Here is a 19,937-nt window from a genome sequence, read left to right as displayed (position 1 = left end):
AAGAAATCACGGAGTACCGCATGAAAGTACATGTCTTCGGGAACAGCCCATCACCTGCAGTGGCAGCCTACGGCCTCAGAAGAACGGCCCAAGACGGAGAAGCAGAGTTCGGGAAAGACGCCAGGAGCTTCGTCGAAAGAGACTTCTATGTGGACGACGGATTAAAATCAGTTCCCACCGAAGAAGAAGCCGTAGATCTACTCAAGAGGACACAAAAGATGTTAGCGAAGGCCAACCTAAGGTTGCACAAAATAGCTTCCAACAGTGCCACAGTGATGAAGGCGTTTCACGCAGATGATCAAGCACCAGATCTCAAGAATTTGGATCTGGGGACCGACACGCCTCCCATACAGCGGAGCCTGGGGATAAGCTGGAATCTTAAAACAGACACCTTTACGTTCCAGGTAGCCATCGAAGAAAAACCCTTCACACGTCGCAGAGTCCTGTCCACCGTTAACAGTCTCTACGACCCGCTAGGATTCGTGGCTCCTGTCACTATACAAGGGAAGTCCCTCCTCAGAGAAATGTCCTTCGAAAAACAGGAATGGGACACCCCACTACCTCCAGAAAAACGGAAAGAGTGGGAAACGTGGAAACACTCCTTGAAGGCCCTCGAGCAACTTCAAATCCCACGCCCCTATTCACCTATATCTCTCACCCCCGCACACAGCAAAGAGCTTTGCGTGTTCTCAGATGCCTCCACCAAAGCTATAGCAGCGGTGGCCTACCTAAAAACCACGGACGTGGATGGAAGTTGCCACATCAGGTTCATCCTTGGCAAAGCTAAGCTAGCGCCACAACCTGACCATACTATACCCAGACTCGAGCTGTGTGGTGCAGTGTTAGCAGTAGAACTGGCGGAGCTTATCGAGAATGAGATGGACAGCAAACCAGATGCCGTCAAACTCTACACAGATAGCAAGGTGGTACTGGGATACATCTACAATAAGAAAAGGAGATTCTACGTATACGTAGCTAACCGTGTAGAAAGAATCAGGAAGTCAACCCAACCAGAACAATGGCACCACGTGCCCACAGAGCAAAATCCCGCAGATCACGCCACCAGATCAGTACCCGCATCTCAACTGCAGAATACGTCGTGGCTCACAGGACCAATGTTTCTTGCGCAGCCTGCGGAAACGCTACCAACCCCAGTTGACGATTTTGAACTCGTGGATCCCGAAAAGGATACGGAGATAAGGCCCCCACAAGTATCCGTGGTACTCACCAATGTATCGCACAAAAACGCATTCGGATCACATCGATTCCAACGCTTCTCAAAGTGGACGGCCCTTCTGCGAACAGTAGCCCATCTCGGGCATATAGCCTCCTCCTTCCGCCAGACACCAGACGGTAAAACTACCGGTTGCCACGGCTGGCACATCTGCAAAGAGCTGCGCACCGTAGAGGAAATTACAAAGGCTAAGGAAACTGTTCTCAGTCATGTTCAAAGGGAAACATATGCGGAAGAGATCAATTGCATTCGCGGAAAGAAGAGTGTTAACAAAAACAGTCCACTTTGGAAGTTGAATCCCTTCATCGACAAAGACGGCCTCATGAGAGTAGGAGGCCGCCTCAATAAGTCCCAACTGAGCAGGGAGGAAAGCAACCCTCTTATCATCCCTGGCCGGCATCACATCGCCACTTTGTTGGTGCGCCACTACCACGAACAAGTCATGCGTCAGGGACGACACTTCACCGAAGGCGCCATTAGGGCGGCGGGCATTTGGGTCGTTGGCATGAAAAGGTGCGTGGCCAGTAATCTCCACAAATGTGTTAGGTGCCGAATGCTGAGAGGCAAAAGCCAAGACCAAAGGATGGCGGATCTACCTGTCGACAGACTTAACACAGAACCCCCCTTTACCTATGTAGGACTCGATGTATTTGGGCCCTGGATGGTCATCTCACGTAGAACTAGAGGCGGGCTAGCAAACAGCAAACGATGGGCGGTACTCTTCACCTGCATGAGTACACGAGCTATACACATCGAGGTTATAGAATCTATGGATGCTTCAAGCTTCATAAATGCCCTCAGAAGGTTCTTCGCAGTCAGAGGACCAGTTAAACAAATACGCTCCGATTGTGGTACCAATTTCGTTGGAGCATGCAAGGAATTACAAATAAACACTAAGGACAATAGAGACAATAGTATCCAAAGATACCTGCGCGACCAAGAGTGCACGTGGACATTCAACCCTCCTCACTCCTCTCACATGGGCGGAGCATGGGAGCGCATGATCGGAGTGGTTAGGCGTATCTTGGATTCTATAATGCTAAAAACCGACCTGACTCGACTCACTCACGAAGTGCTAACCACATTCATGGCCGAAATATCAGCAATAGTCAATGCTAGGCCCTTAATCCCAGTGTCAACAGATCCAGAATCGCCAAGCGTTTTGACACCAGCAATGCTGCTGACCCAGAAAGTAGGGAACGTCCCCACCCCAGTCGAAGGCTTCCACTCTAAGGATATGCACAAACGACAGTGGAGACAGGTGCAGTACTTGGCCAACACATTTTGGGATCGCTGGAGACGTGAGTATCTGGTGACACTCCAAGAACGCCACAAATGGCAAACAGTGAAACCAGATATCCAAGTGGGGGATGTGTATTGTATTGTATTGTATGTCTTTATTTATATAGCGCCATTAGTGTACATAGCGCTTCACAGTAGTAATACATGTGGTAATCAAATAAATAACAGATAATATAAATAACAGATCATGGGAATAAGTGCTTTAGACATAAAAGTAACATTTCGGAAGAGGAGTCCCTGCCCCGAGGAGCTTACAGTCTAATTGGTAGGTAGCGAGAACGTACAGAGACAGTAGGAGGGAGTTCTGGTAAGTGCATCTGCAGGGGGCCAAGCATTATGTATCGTGTTTAGAATATCCACAGTGCTATTCATATGCTTCTTTAAGCAAGTGTGTCTTAAGGTGGGTCTTAAAGGTGGATAGAGAGGGTGCTAGTCGGGTACTGAGGGGAAGGGCATTCCAGAGGTGTGGGGCAGTCAGTGAAAAAGGTTTAAGGCGGGAGAGGGCTTTAGATACAAAGGGGGTAGAAAGAAGACATCCTTGAGAAGAACGCAAGAGTCTGGATGGTGCATACCGAGAAATTAGGGATGAGATGTAAGGAGGGGCAGAAGAATGTAAAGCTTTAAAAGTGAGGAGAAGAATGGAATGTGAGATGCGGGATTTGATCGGAAGCCAGGAGAGGGATTTCATGAGGGGAGATGCTGAGACAGATCTAGGAAAGAGTAGAATGATTCTGGCAGCAGCATTTAGGATAGATTGTAGGGGAGACAGGTGAGAGGCAGGAAGGCCGGACAGCAGGAGGTTACAGTAATCAAGACGGATGTGGTCTTGTTGAAAGATAAACAGGTGGCAAGAAATGAATGGCCCATGGGACTTATAATCAGAACTATCCCAAGCGAAGACGAAAAGGTTCGCAAAGTGGAAGTACGAGTGGCCCAGAATGGGATCGTTAAAACCTTCTTAAGACCCATTACAGAGACTATCCTTCTAATGCCCAAATCGGACTGTGATGGGGAAAAACTGGTTACCAGTGCCGTGGACTTTTAAGAGACATTGTGGTGCGTCAAGCTAACCAAGAGCTGCGCACCCACCTGGCTTCCCTTACTGGAAGGCCTGGCCAAAGGACTTTGATGCCAGTGGTACCAGCCGGTATCACATTGCTATGGAAATATGGACCTTTGCAGTATATTGTTATGTTGTATGTATTGTACATATGTTCCACATAGCTTGCCATATAGTGGTATCTACAGATACCAGACGGGGAGTGTTATGGAACAAGAGCCACATTTCTGACTCACCCCCCTCTCTCCTTTGCAGTTTCTGCCTGTCAGATTTTATTCCCAGCTGCATGGAGTCTGCAGACACATACTGTGCCTGCGTGGCTTGCAACAATGTTGCACTCCTTGCCTGCGAGCATGACATCAGTGAGCTGCTACAGCAGTCTCTGAGATCCTCACCAGAATGGGCTAGTCTGCCCCCCCTCCTGTTTGTTCAGACATGGTCTGCCCCTAGACTTTTCCTTTGCCCACACCGCACCTCACTTCCTTTTCAACCCTGGAGACAGTGAGTAAAGAACCTTTCTCTGTTTATAACCCTTGGTGAGGCCATCTCTTTTTACCGGTTCCTAACTAATAATCACCAATACACACCATCCACAAGCATCTGTACCCTGCTACCTTTTCCCAATAAAGTGGAGGAAATATTACAGGACTTGGAGTGATTTAAAAGGGAACTGTGTTAATGCTATCGGGAGCCATTCATACCAACGTGCCCTGGCTTCAGAATAATAATAATCATCTGTTCCTTAGCAGGTCTAAAAATTAGGTAAATACAACCTCAGATGAACAACAACAGATGACATATTACACTGTCTCATGATTTTTTATCAAAAATAAAGCCAAAATTGAGAAGCTATGTGTGAAAAACTAAGTACACCCTTACAGCTTCCATAGGAATTAAGATGCTAAGTAGAAGCGGTGGGGGTATATTTTATATGTATATATGTGGTCATGGGCGTCCGCAGAAATTTTTTCAGGGGGGGGCATAATTTTAACGGCCAGTGCCCGGCGTGAAAGTGGTGGTGAGTGCACCGTGGCGAGCGAGCCCAACCAGCATAAGGGGGGTTTTCCCCCCCGAGAAAATTTTGAAAAAAAAGTGGGCAAATGGTGCATTTTCAAGCAAATTTGAGAAAGCTTGAAGGTTAATAAAGCAATATTAAATATTAAAAAAACACCATTGCATGCAGTTGCACCACATTATTCATAAACACACTCTCCCCCCCCTCTGCATCTCCCATCTCTCTCCCCCCTGCATCTCCCATCTCTCTCCCCCCCCTCTCCCATCTCTCCCCCCCTGCATCTCACATCTCTCTCCCCCCCTCTGCATCTCCCATCTCTCTCCTCCCCCTCTGCATCTCACATCTCTCTCCCCCCCGTCATCTCCCATCTCTCCCCCCTCCTGCATCTCCCATCTCTCCCCCCCCTGCATCTCACATCTCTCTCCCCCCCTCTGCATCTCCCATCTCTCTCCTCCCCCTCTGCATCTCCCATCTCTCCCCCCCTGCATGTGTGTTGTGTGTGTGTTTTTATGCGTGTGTTTGCGTGTGTATGCGTGTGTATAATGTATTTTTTAAATAAAATAAAAAACCATTGCAAATAAAAAATATTTTTATTTATTATATTTGACACATACACATATACACATACAAACACTCTCCCCCCCCCCTCTGCATCTCCCATCTCTCTCCCCCCTCTGCATCTCCCATCTCTCCCCCCCTGCATCTCACATCTCTCCCCCCCCCTCTGCATCTCCCATCTCTCTCCCCCCGTCATCTCCCATCTCTCCCCCCCCTGCATCTCACATCTCTCTCCCCCCCCCCGTCATCTCACATCTCTCCCCCCCCCCTGCATCTCACATCTCTCCCCCCCCTCTGCATCTCCCATCTCTCCCCCCCTGCATCTCCCATCTCTCCCCCCCCTCTGCATCTCCCATCTCTCCCCCCCCTCTGCATCTCCCATCTCTCCCCCCCCCTCTGCATCTCCCATCTCTCCCCCCCCTCTGCATCTCCCATCTCTCCCCCCCCCTGCATCTCCCATCTCTCCCCCCCTGCATCTCCCATCTCTCCCCCCGGCCCCCCCCCCTGCATCTCCCATCTCTCCCCCCCCTGCATCTCCCATCTCTCCCCCCTGCATCTCCCCATCTCTCCCCCCCCCTGCATCTCCCATCTCTCCCCCCCTCTGCATCTCCCATCTCTCCCCCCCTGCATCTCCCATCTCTCCCCCCATGCATCTCCCATCTCACCCCCCCCCCCCTGCATCTCCCATCTCTCAATCTCCCTCGCCCCCCCCCCCCCAAGCTTCTTTGCCCCCCCAACCTCCCCCCACCCCCAATCTCCCTCGGCCCCCCCCCAAGCTTCTTTGCCAAATTGCCCCCCCAATCTCAGTCTCTCCCCCGCATCTCCATGCCATCTCTCCCTGGTCCCACGTGTCCCACTCCCTACCTTATGCGATAATGCGGCCACACTGCCGTCTGCCGGGGTGCAGGAGGGAGCAGGGCCAGAGGGAGAGTCTGGGTGCCGGTCCGGATGGGGAGTTACAGCGGTCAGCGCGGGAGAGCACGTGGCGGCCCCCACCCCTGCGTGACTGCTGCAGCTAGCCCCGCCTCCCATCCAATCCTGGGCCGCGGCTCAGCTGCCTCTTCCTCCCTCAGCATATTTTATTAAATTAATGCTGCGACTGCGAGGATCCAGGGGGGGGCAAGTGCCCCCCCTTTGCCCCCACTGCGGACGCCCATGAAAGCAAAGAGTGTAAACTTAGGGTCATGATACATACACAAACGGACTACTACTAAGGCACCAAATAAAGGGGTGGTGGGGGTATATTTGATATGTATTGGGGGTCGTGAGGGTACTGTATATTTTATATGTATAAATGTGGTGGGGGTATATTTAATATGTATATGGGTAGTGGGGGTATATTTTATATGTATAGGGGTGGTGGGGGTATATATTATATTTATTAAGGTGGTGGGGGTATATATTATATTTATTAAGGTGGTGGGGGTATATATTATATTTATTAAAGTGGTGGGGTTATATATTATATTTATTAAGGTGGTGGGGGTATATATTATATTTATTAAGGTGGTGGGGATATATATTATATTTATTGGGGTGGTGGGGGTATATATTATATGTATTCGGGGGGTAGTGGGGGCATTTTTTATCTGTAATCGGGGGGTAGTGGGGGCATTTTTTATATGTATTCAGGGGCGTGGGGGTATGTTTTATATATATTCGGGGGGCGTGGGGGTATTTTTTATATGTATGGGGGGGAGGGGGTCGCATCTTTTTACCATTATGTCCAGTATTTTTGGACAAGCCACCTGGCAACCCTACATATTACGCCGTGTCATGATTTATTTAACAATAATAAAGCCAAAATGGAGAAGCTGTGTGTCAAAAACGAAGTACACCCTTACTGCTTCCATAGGAATTAAGATGCTAAGTAGCAGACAGGTGCTGCTAATCAAATGCCCTTGATTAATTGATCATTAGCAAGTGTGACCACGTCTATAAAAGCCGAAGTTTTAGCAGTTTGCTGGTCTGGAGCATTCAGGTGTGTGTTAACACAATGCCATGGAGGAAAGACATCAGCAATGATCTTAGAGAAGCAATTGTTGCTGCCCATCAGTCTGAGATGGGTTATAAGGCCATTTCCAAACAATTTAAAGTCCATCATTCTACACTGAGAAAGATTATTCAAAAGTGGAAAACATTCAAGACAGTTGCCAATCTTCCCACGAGTGGACATCCCAGCAAATTCACCCCAAGGTCAGACCATACAATGCTCAGAGAAATTGCAAAAAACCCAAGATTTATATCTCAGACTCTACAGGCATGTTAGCATGTTAAATGTTAAAGTTCATGACAGTACAATTAGAAAAAGACTGAACAAGTATGGTTTGTTTTGAAGGGTTGCCAGGAGAAAGCCTCTTCTCTCTAAAAGGAACATGGCAGCACGGCTTAGGTTTGCAAAGTTGCATCTGAATAAACCACAAGACTTCTGGAACAATGTCCTTTGGATAGATGAGACCAAAGTGGAGATGTTTGGCCATAATGCACAGCGCCCTTGTTTGGCGAAAACCAAACGCAGCATATCAGCACAAACACCTCATACCAACTGTCAAGCACGGTGGTGGAGGGGTGATGATTTGGACAGCCACAGGACCTGGGAACCTTGCAGTCATGAGTTGACCATGAGTCTGTATACCAAAGTATTCTAGAGTCAAATGTGAGGCCATCTGTCCGACAGCTAAAGCTTGGCCGAAATTGAGTCATGCAACAGGACAATGATCCCACGCACACCAGCAAATCTACAACAGAATGGCTGAAAAAGAAAAGAATCAAGGTGTTGCAATGGCCCAGTCAAAGTCCAGACCTCAACCCGGTTGAAATGCTGTGGCTGGACCTTAAGAGAGCTGTGCATAAACAAATGCCCACAAACCTCAATGAACTGAAGCAACGGTGTAAAGAAGAGTGGGACAAAATTCATCCATAACGATGTGAGAGACTGATAAAGTCATACAGAAAACGATTACGTTGTTATTGCTGCTAAAGGTGGTTTTACAAGCTATTGAATCATAAGGTGTACTTAGCTTTTCACACATGGCTTCTCCATGTTGGCTTTATTTTTGTTAAATAAATCATGACATGGTTTAATATGTCATGTGTTGTTGTTCATCTGAGGTTGTATTTACCTAATTTTAAGATCTGCTAAGGAACAGATGATTTTTATTATGTCCTGATATGTAAAACCATGGAATTCAAATTTATTTATTTATAAAATATTTTACCAGGAAGTAATACATTGAGAGTTACCTCTCGTTTTCAAGTATGTCCTGGGCACAGAGTAAAACAAAATAATACATGGTTACAAATACAGTTACATAAATGAACAAGGTATACATTATATACAAGACATTGCATGCACAGTTAAAGAAAATATATATTATGAGCGTATGAAACAGTTACAGACCAGATTAAAGTGTGAGACAGCCTTAGATTTGAAAGAACTTAAGCTGGTGGTGGATATGAGAGTCTCTGGTAGGTTGTTCCAGTTTTGGGGTGCACGGAAGGAGAAGGAGGAACGTCCGGATACTTTGTTGAGTCTTGGGACCATGAATAGTCTTTTGGAGTCTGATCTCAGGTGATATGTACTGCATGTGGTAGGGGTGAGGAGCTTGCCCAGGTAGCTGGGTAGCTTGCCCAGAAAGTATTTGAGGGTGAGACAGGAAAGGTGAACTTTGCGCCTAGACTCTAGTGATGACCAATCTAGTTCTTTGAGCATTTCGCAGTGATGTGTGTTGTAGTTGCATTGGAGAACAAAACGACAAATTGAATTGTAGAGGGTGTCAAGTTTGCTAAGGTGGGTTTGAGGAGCCGAGCCATATACTATGTCTCCATAGTCAATAATTGGCATTAGCATCTGCTGTGCAATACGCTTTCTGACCAGGAGACTTAGGGAGGATTTGTTCCTGTAAAGTACCCCTAGTTTGGCATAGGTCTTGGTTGTCAGGGTATCAATGTGCATCCCGAATGTTAAGTGGGAGTCAAACCATAAGCCCAGGTATTTAAAACTAGTGACAGGTGTTAGGGTGGTGGTAGCGTTGGTTCTAATCAGGAGCTCAGTCACTGGAAGCTTTACAAATTTAGTCTTGGTCCCAAATACCATTGTTACAGTCTTGTCAGTGTTTAAAAACAGTTTGTTTTGGGAAATCCAGTTTTCGAGTCTCAAAAAGTCAGACTGAAGTATGTGTTGAAGGTCAGAGAGGCTATGGCTGTGTGCATACAGGATTGTGTCATCTGCATACATGTGTATTGAGGCTTCCTTACAAGCTGTGGGAAGATCATTAATGAACACTGAGAAGAGTAGGGGCCCCAGAACAGAGCCTTGCGGTACACCACAGGTGATATCCAGGGGGTTGGAGTTAGAGCCTGAAATGGACACATGTTGGGATCTTCCTGATAGGTAGGACTGAAACCAGTTTAAAGAATGTTTCCCTATTCCAGAGCTCTGGAGTTTGTTAAGCAGGATAACATGATCAACTGTGTCAAAAGCCTTTGCAAAATCTAGGAATACTGCACCAGTGAGTTGTCCCCGTTCCATTCCACACTGGATTTCATTGCAAACTTTTAGCAGGGTAGTTACGGTGGAGTGTTTGGGACGAAACCCAGACTGGAATTGGCTAGGGAAATTTGTCTTGGTGTAGAAATCGCTTAATTGGGAGTGGACACATTTTTCCATAACTTTGGATAGAATTGGGAGAAGTGAGATTGGCCTGTAGTTTGAGACAGTGTTTTTGTCCCCACTTTTGAAGATTGGGACAACTCTGGCAGTTTTCCAGGTCTTAGGGATATGGCCTGCAGACAGGATAGAGTTGACTATGGACGCAATTGGTTTGGCAATGGCTGGGGCACCAAGTCGTAGGAACCTAGATTGTAGTAAGTCGGGTCCACATTGGCTGCTTAGTTTTAGTTTGAGGAGCCCTTGTGTAATCTCCTCTTCAGATACTGGGCTAAATTGAAAATTGTGGGCAGTGTTGGGAGGGGGTGGGACTGTAGGGATACTCCCAGGATGAGATTCATGTTTGGGGTTTGTGCTGCGTTTCGCTAATAAGTTAGTGGCACACCCCACAAAGTAATCATTGAATGCATTTGCAATGTCAGTGGGGTTTGTCAGAGTAATATCCCCCTTAGTGATATTACTTGGTTGTTGATGGTTAGGAGCCTGGAATATATTGTTGATAACCTTCCAGAAGTTAGCTGGGTTTGATGTATTTTGGTGGAGATTGTCAGAGTAATATTGTGCTTTTGCATACCTTGTTTGCCTTGTGCACACGTTCCGCAGGCATCTGTAGTGATTGAGATCCTTGGTAGTGCCAGTTACTTTGTAGCTTTTCCACAAGGCATCCCTGAACTGGTAGAGTGCTATAAGGTCAGGTGTAACCCATGGAAGGTGGGCCCCCCGTACCCTTATTTTGCGTAGTGGAGCATGGGTATCGCAGAGTTTTAAGAACTCGGATTGGAAATAGTCGAGCGCAGAATCAGGGTCGGGAATTAAATCGATTCTGTGCCATGGGCAGTTGGTAAGGTTATCCAGAAACTGTTGTGGGTTAAAGTTTCTAAATGTTCTAGTGAGGAGAACTTTAGGGCTTGAATGGGGCTGTTTTATTTTCCTTACACAGTACACTATTGCATGGTCACTGAAAATATCAGGAAGGATGCCAGAGGATTGGATTCTGCTGGGGTTTGAGGAGAGAATCCAGTCTAGCAAGGAATGGTTATGCGACTTCAGGTTTATTCGTGTGGGTTGGGAAATTAGTTGCGATAGGTTAAGTGACTTGAGTTGTATCTGGATTTTGTGGTTTTTAGGGTCAAGCCAATTGAAGTTGAAATCCCCTAGAACTAGCAGCTCACTCTTCTCATTCAGAGAGGAAATGGAGGCAAGAAATTGGGTGATATCAGTCAAGGATTGTAGAGGGGCTTTAGGGGGGCGGTAGATGCCAGCAAGCAAGATGGGCTTAGAAAAGGGGAGGCAGATTTTGCCAACTAGAGTTTCAAAAGAGGGTGGACTTGGTGGGCAATGTAACAGTGTAAATTGTAAGGTGTCTGCAATATAAAATAACACCCCTCCTCCTTTCTTTGACCTATCTCTCCTAAAAATGGAGTATCCCTGAATGGCGATATTTGCATCAGGGGTTTTAGAGGATAGCCATGTTTCTGTAAGAACGATGGCTTTGGGTTTATGCATAAGGCACCATGCCCTTAGTTCATCCAGTTTGGGCAGCAGTCTCCGGATGTTTATATGGGCGACAGATAGACCTTTTTGGAATTTAAAGGTGGAATTCTCAGGGGCATGGGACAGAGCTGAAATGGGAGGACCTGGGTTAGTTTCAACATCACCTGCTAGAGAGAGTAATAGTATGAGTAGGAATTTGGGTAGTTGTTTGCAAGTTGTAAATTTGTGGTGTTTTCCATTTGAGTGTGCGGTGGTTGGTGTGCTGGTTTTTAGAGTTCTCCACCAACATTCAGTAGATAGTGCAAGGCTTTTGAGTAGTCCAGGGTGTATGGTGATGTTGGGTGTGGGCAAGGATGGAGGAGTTTGTAGTGGATAGAGGGAGTAACATCTCCATGAGGCCAGGAGAAAGAAAAAAGTTAGAAGACATAGCAGGTTCATGATGCCAGAGGTAGGCAGTGCTGCAAGGAGCTGCTGTGAGCAGAGTGAGTGTGTGCAGACTAAACAGCAGGGGTGGGCCTGTACCTTGTCAAGTGTTTTGCTGCATTGCAATGCTAGGGTCAATTCAAGGTTTAAGTGTTTTGTGCAGTCAGTTTTGGGAGAGGCTGCAGTGAAAGAAGTTGTAAAGGGGTGGGGGGTTAAACTATGCAGGCTAACAAGCATGGGATCATAGTGTGATCTGAATAGCTTACCGTTTGTTGTCTTGAGTAAAAGAGTGTGCAGTCCCCAGTCACCACTAGTCAAACTGTAGTCTAACTGTATCACTTAAAAACCTCACTTTAAATGCCTCACTGCCTAATGCAGTTCCTGCCCTATGCAGCGAAGGTGTTAGAGGGTGTACTTTATTTTTCACATGACTGTTTATGTGTGTGTGTGTGTGTGTGTGTGTGTGTGTGTGTGTGTGTGTGTGTGTGTGTGTGTGTGTGTGTGTGTGTGTGTGTGTGTGTGTGTGTGTGTTCTATGATCTCTGAAAGGTTAATAGAAGCCATATTAGAAGTAGTAACGAGGTTTTAAATGTACTAACAGTGCTACAGTGTAAAATATAAGGAAATAAATAAGGACAGCAAAAAATGCTTTGTAAATAGCTGCATCAATGAAAAAAGTGACTTTTCCAACTTGGAAAATTGGAATGGCTATGTTATAGATAAAAGAAGAATGAAGCATGGCACAAATGGACTTCCAAACGAGCTTTAATGAGCCAAAGCAAAACAAACATTTAGGCTTTATCACACAGGGCCCTCACCTTGATAACAGCTCCGTGATAAAGCTGAAACTTTGGTTTTGCTTTTGGCTCATTAAAGCACCTTTGGAAGTCCGTTTGTGCCATGCTTTATTCTACTGTTATTAGTCACTGGGGCTTTTCAGGATAGCCCTGCAGCAGCATTGAGAACCGGCCATTTTAACTCTTTTTGGATCATTTTCTACGGAGTGCCTGAATTATTCTTACATTGAACTGCTATGTTATAACCTCAGTCTCAGTGTTTTATTAAGATAATTCTAATAAACACTTACTCTTTACAGTAATTAAGCTAAAGGCCTTCATAGGGAAATACATAGAAGAGATCAGGAAGCCAGGGACAAAGGTTCAAGGGAACATTTATTTGATGTCATGACAGCAGCTAAAGTGCAGATCAATTCTTACATTTTAAAATATAAAATATACTACAATTCACTTTGCAATGTGTGCAGACCCCTCTGGCAGGTAAGTGGTCAATACGGACAGCTAAATTATCCCACGATTCCAGCGGCTGTTGCTTTTGTTTCACAGACAATTACAAAGGGTTACTTTAAAGCAGAACAACAACCATATGATACGGGATAGCCTTCGAAAGGACATGTGCAAAGTCGCCCTCTACCTCCAACAGATGAGAGAAAAGAGGGAGCAGCAAAAGCTGGAAATTGGCAGGCTCACCAACATGATCAACAAGGAGGAGGAAGAAATGGTGCTGCTTCGCAGGAAGTACGAAACTGCGGTTCAGAACAGAAATGAGAGGTAATAAAGCAAAATAAGCAATACATGCTCACTTATGCAACGTGCAGTGCGGTAAAGGCAAATCATTCAGGAATATAACCCGGGGGCGGCTGGGAGTTTGTCAGGGCTTAGTGCCGGGGGAGAGCATGGGGCTTCTTGCCTTCTCCGGAATCGCCAGCTGGGTTGCGTTGTCATGGCAACGGATGGCCATGTGACATCGCAGCGTTGTTTGATGTCATGTTGCCATGGCCAACGCGTCGTCACAAGGAGAAGATGCCGGAGATGCGGATGAGAAGGAGAACCTTACAGCTCCAGAGAGACGGTAAGAGACACTTACAGAGGCCCCGTGCTGTCCCCTGGCAATCAGTTTAAATGTCATGAAGAAGAGCACGGGGCCTCTGTAAGCGCGCGGCTCGGGGTGACTACAATGATGGCACCGCCATCAAGCCGGCCTTAATAACCACATATAGGCATTTAAAAATATATATATTTTAATGTTCTTTTTCTGCGACAAAGTCTTATACTTTTTTTTGTAGAGATGAACATAAATGAATAGAAAAGTGCATTATATTTGCGTCTTTGTTTACGTAAAATAAACGAATGCGTATACTGTATGCAGTGGCGGATTTAGCTTTAAGTCGCCTGCACGCTGGAGGGCGGCCCTCCTCAGCGTATGACGTCATGACTTCACATTGTCATGGTAACGCCATGGCGTCACAACAGCATGTGGTGTCGCGTCGCCATAACAACGCAACGCTAAAGGAGGGGGCCTGCTATGGAAAAGGTGAGACACACACTCGCACAAACAAATTGACTCCCCCAAAAATTGCTGCTCTAGGCTTTAGCCTTCTCAGCCCTATGGGAAATCCGCCCCTGGCTGTATGCCCAGTGATGCTTTGCTTTGCAAAAGTGGTAGCTTTAAATGCGAAAATGATGTGTTTCTGACACACACAGTATCCCAATAATGTCAGTAAATGATACAACAATATAGCCAACTCACATTTTCCATGAGTTTTCCACTTTTACCAAGACTTCTAAATGTTATGCTAATATGATTTGTGTCTCTATTATGAGTGTCTGAAAATGGTGATATATTGTGAAAATTCTAGTCAACCCATAAATATATATATATATACTGTATAAAAAAAAATATATATAGATAGATAGATAGATAAATAGGATAGATAGATCCATTTGTATGTGTTTCTATACAGGTATGTTTAACAAAATGCCATGATGCTGAAAAAATTATTAGTCATTTTAGATCTCGTGATACTTTTTTTAAATGTATAAACAAGTTATTGTAGCTCATCATAGATGCAATAGTTTGTATATCTTGTTCAACACTTCACAGATCTGCTCTACGTACATGAAACTTCTCCAGAATCAATGTATAAAACATTGCACTACATCACGGAGATATTACAGATAGTACCATTCCATTGCCTGTGTTTTATTTATCTCGTGTGGAATACATTCTGTTGAAAAACATAGCTTTACTTTTACACTTGGGTATGGCTACCTCTACAAAGAACGCTCATATTGCTCCATATAAAGTTAGCACAAACTACACTTCTCCAGAACCAAGCATAACTAGCACTGCACACTATATAAAATTGCAGCACTATCAACGTCTCTTTTAACACTGTTATTGAACCGCTGTAGAGAGCCTTGTTGGGTATAGTGGGCAGAGTGGCAGGATTACACACAGGTGCCTTGCTTTTGGAGCCCTTACGTTTGTTCACATCACAGGGGAGTTCAGCTAATTGAGCGGGAGGAAGAGGTCTGCATTTTCTACGAGAAAATAAACATCCAAGACATGCTGTTCAGAAATGGAGACATAGAAATAATGGCTATTGATGAAAAGATACGCTTCCTAAAGATGCGGGTTACCGAAGAAAAGAGGCAGATTGAACAGACTCAGAAAAACTTGCCAAATAAAAGGGCCTTGGAATCGGATCTTGTGCTTCTCCAGATTCAGGTCAGTACTGTGTCGAGAGAAGTTTATTAAGATTTGACACCGTGTTCCACAGCTAAATCCTTCTTTCCAGTCCCTCCAGCCAGTTTGCAATTATACTGCAACTGTGTAGTCAAGGGATATCTGATTCTTATTACATCAGCGTTTGTGAAAATGGAATGTATTTAATACTTCACAACATTCTGTTTTTTCCTCTTAGAAAACTATATTTTCTAGTAATAATTATTGGCAGTCATTTATGAAGACTAATCCAGGTATATTACATTACAGACAATGCGGTATTTTGCCATTTCTTTTACACATACTGTATAAGCATTTCGGGTCTTTGTAGGGTCCTTACTCGCTTTAGAAACGTTGATATTCTCAAAATGCCATCTCTCAAAAATATTTTTAGAGAAAAACACAGGAGAGTGAATTGCTCATAAAATACTCCTCTTTCTTATTGTATGTTTGTTTTCTTCAAACAATTTTACCAGCTGCTTCAGAACAGACAGAGACGTACACTGCACGCAGGTTTGAATTCCCGCTAATTCATAATGGTAGAAAACAGTAGCCCTACATTGCAGATGTTCAGTCTTAAGTGGCAAAGCAATGACCACATGAGTGCTTAAAGACTTAACTAAAAACTCAATCATATTGACAAAAATAGCCCTTTTAAATAAAGGATGATTTGTCTTTTAAATACATTTGACCATTTCCCCTTTAAGTTTATACTTCTGTTCTATGATGGAACATAAAACAGTCCTTGGAAATGTTCTGTTTTAGGGCATGAACTACTGTACGGTACCATGAAACAATTAAGTTTGTGTCTTTCAGAATTGAACATATGTGCCTTGTACTCTACACTGCATGCCAATTACTTTTGGCCTTTTTATTTCCAGTTCGTATTATTTTCCAGTGATATTCACTTGCTTCAATCCTTAATTAAGTCCGCATTAGGTATTTCAAACTGTATATGAACCCATACAAGATTGGTGTTATACAAGTGTCATATAATTGTAGTCTCAGAGCCTTGAACACCTTGATCACACTGTGGATCTTATACATGGATATGTGCACAAATCTTGCTGACAGCATATTTTACTAAATGATAAAAACATTAAAATGGGAATATGGTGGGATTGGAAGACCACCCAATAGGGATCAATTTGACTTGATCTACCCGAAAAGACAGCAACATGTTTTTTGGAGGTGTCTACAGCATTTCTACGACTAGAAAACAGTCAAAACGTTACTAAGTTGCTGTTAGTGTTTGGGCCATGATTTAAATGGACCGAACACTTTCTATGCATGTAATATGATACTGTAAGTATGTGTAAATGTTTATATATTTATTTGATGTGAGGAGAGAGATGGAAACCATATGAATGAACCACCAGCTCACGGTTCCATGGTTGGCACAATGTTTTGTTCCCCTCCCTAATCTTTGAAAGAATCCATCTTACATTAACTGAATCTATTTACGTAATTTATCTGGCATTAGTTAGCACGGAACACCACATGGAAATGATAGCTTGACAAGAGTTTCGGGATCTCCTTTCCTGCTAGACTATATGATATGGTAACCTGCCACAAGAAGATTCAAATTTTATGGGGAATACCAAGTACATCTGAAGCAAAATATATTCAACATTGAGGAATCGTTTCCCTATTTGGCAGCCCGTCATCTACTTACACTTTACGTTTCTTATTTTGATCCCCTTGGGTTAGATCTCGAACAGTGGTATTTATTTGCATAGAAAAGGGGTGGCTTGGCTTCATTATTTATTTATAAAATGTTTTACCAGCAAATAATACATTGAGAGTTGCTTCTTGTTTCTAAGTATGTCCTGGCTACAGTTATGACTATGTAGCCAGGTCTCCCCAGCCTGTCAGCACCCCCTCACCTTGCTGACGATCGCGAGTGCTGCCGAGTCAAATGGCGGCCCCGCGCGGCGATTGCAGGGGTGAGGGCGGTCAGGCCCCGGCTCGGGGGTTGCCGGGGACGCGTGCGGCCAGTTGCCAAGGCCACACGCGCGTCACAGGGCTCCTGGTGCTCCCGGAGCCGGGCGGTGAGGGCGCCGCCATGTTGCGCCAGTTCGCGCATACGCAGTAAGCCCCCGGCGGCCCGACAGAGTCGCGCATGCGCAGATGGTACCCTAGAGCCAGGGAACAGTTGCGTGAGGGCAGGGACCGTACAGGAGAGGTTGCGGCGGCCATTAGGGATTCGCGCAGGCGCAGGGAAGGCGCGCACGCGGCCCCAATGTAATTGCAGCCTCCACGGGACTACAACTCCCATGAGGCTTAGGGCCAAGCACACCAGGTGCCTTAGTGTGGCCAATGAGGGCCAAGGATCTCTAGAGGGAGAAAGGAGATACATTGTTTGGGCTTGCAGCTACGCAGTCAGTTGGAGCAGCGGAGCAGAAGGGGAAGGAAGGGTGCAGGGAGCGAGTGAAGCTCCTGCATCGCGAAAGGTCCCCCCTCTCCCAGGTAGGCCCCAACTCCCCACAAGGTTAGTGGGTAATTTATAGGGACGGCCCCAGTTAGGGACCCTGCCCTTAGTGAGTGCTGTCTTGTTAGAGTCACGGCTGTCAATGCTGTGAGGTCTGACAGGCAGGCCCAGTGTTGTGCAGCACGTTTGCTGCACGTACCAAGTAGGTGGCAGTGCGTTACTGCAAGTACTAGGTGCTAGATAGTTAGATTTAGGACCGGGAAGAGCTAGGGGGGCGAGATAGGCCAGTTAACCCCTTAGGTCCCAGGTAGGTCCTCACTCCCCAGTTTGTGGTGCTACAGGAACAGGCCCTAGGTTTGGGACCGTGTCATGTAGTGTCAGTGTTAGATAGGGATCAGCGGATGCTGCAGTTCCAGTGAAGAGGTCTGGGTGTAAGTCGATACCCAGAGATCAGAGACTATCTCCAGGGTGGGATCGCCCCCGGCGGACCCCAAGCAAGGATTCACCGGACCGGATCAGACGGGATCCAGAACGACTGATCCTTTGTGAAGTTGTTGCTGCTCCGAGCACCGGAGTGCTCGGCAGGTAATATAAATATACAAGTGCACCAACGGGCCCTTAGTATAATAGTGACTGCGCAGTCACCCATTGCCTCTCTGCAAGAGTGCGGGACATTGGGTGGGGTTTCTATGGACACTGGGTGGGATCACCTGGTGTTGGGAAAGCATTCTGTGCGACGCCGTAGTGTCTCCTCTAGAGAGGGACACATGTTATTGGGTGTGATGTCATGAGTATAATTGTTATGTAAGAGTTATCATTTATTCATTCAGTAAACCTGTTATCCATAATACTGGTGTATGTGGTTTCTGGGTGGGTTCCTATGTTAGGGTCATTCTACATTCCCATAGAATCCTACATAGGTGGAGGCGCTGAAACCAAGAAACGTTCCAGAGGATTCACCCCAGGCTCTCACTAGCCGAGGCTCAGCCTCCTGTGAGCCTGACAGGTATACGCACCACACCTGGTAACACCGTATGTTCTCCGCACCCCACACTATATCTGCGATTGGGGGGGGAATACTCGTTACATTTGGAGGCGCTGCTGAGATACCACCTGGGGTGCCCTGTTCCATTTTTTTTCCAAATTGTCCCGTCCCTATTTTTGTCACCATGTTTGTAAAGTCCGGACACGAGGTACTTGCCTGGGCTTTGAGGCAATATCTAGAACCTGGTCAGGTAGTGGCGGTAGGAGGCATTCCCGCTATTATACCCGCGGTCAAGGTCCGGGAGTATATGTGTAAAATTCCTGGGTGGCCGTACTCATGTGTCTTAGATGAAGAACAAGATCCCACGTCCACATGGAAAACCATACTTTTTGTAGTAACCCACATTGCAGATATATGCCTGGCAGAGGCACCGTCCGCATTGTTTATGCCCGGGGCCCCATCTGAGGGGTACCCCCTAGTCTACGCAGACCCAGCAAAATGGCGTCTCCCGCCAAATCAGGAGAGCTCACGTGCTGCTGACTGTCAACCTACACAGAAAGATGTTGCAACAATCTGTCCGGGTTTGGCGCGAAAATCAGAGCCCCTCCCCTGTGATGTGAGTGACTCAGCGCAAAGCCAGAACCACTCCCTTGTAGAAAGAGCCCTTCCTTCAGATTCCACCAGGGGGAGCGAGCACTGTTATCTTCAACCATACGTTGATTCCGTAATAGACTCTTTGTTCTCTGAGGATGAGATAGACTGTCAGGGGATACACCCTAATGTGTATGTGCCCTGGCGAACGCCAGGAATGGAAGGCCTTGCACTAATGTGTCCCTGCCTGCAAGAAGCCTATAGCGAGGGAGCTACTTTGTCCCAGTTACCAATAGACTTCAAGACAACCGAGGTGGACGGGGAACTGTGTATACAGTGCTTTAGTCCCACCTGTGACTGTTCTAGAGGTGCACTGGCGTGGGAGCCCAAATGTGATTGCTGCGGTGCAATTTTCTTGATGCCTATTGTACCCCAGCCTACAGAGCCAGCTAAGGAGCCAAGTGAACCATTGGCGGAGAAGAGCGCGACCGCAGTGGAGGTACCGGAGCACGCCAGCTTCGTACCAACAACCACTGATTATATCGCAGAAGACCCCGGTGACTCCCTTACGGAGGATCCTATCGTGATACCCTCCGGGGAAGAGGTTGAAGTCCCATCGGTGGCGATGCGCCTACCGGCGAACCACCCCAG

The 19,937-nt window shown here is 46.1% G+C and overlaps 1 protein-coding gene across 1 annotated transcript in view; it reads left to right on the top strand.

Annotated features, from left to right (window-relative positions):
- CCDC146 (coiled-coil domain containing 146) overlaps positions 1-19,937 on the top strand; it is a 182,314-nt gene that overhangs the window by 140,234 nt on the left and 22,143 nt on the right. Inside the window, exons 14-15 of the mRNA XM_075599622.1 lie at positions 13,098-13,322; positions 15,054-15,282. Coding sequence (XP_075455737.1) covers positions 13,098-13,322; positions 15,054-15,282 — 454 coding nt within the window. The remainder of the gene's footprint in view (positions 1-13,097; positions 13,323-15,053; positions 15,283-19,937) is intronic.

Source organism: Ascaphus truei, chromosome 5 (assembly GCF_040206685.1).
Source record: "Ascaphus truei isolate aAscTru1 chromosome 5, aAscTru1.hap1, whole genome shotgun sequence".
NCBI lineage: Eukaryota > Metazoa > Chordata > Amphibia > Anura > Ascaphidae > Ascaphus > Ascaphus truei.
The sequence above is the reverse complement of the archived record's forward strand: the minus strand, read 5'-3'. Positions and strand labels throughout refer to the sequence as shown.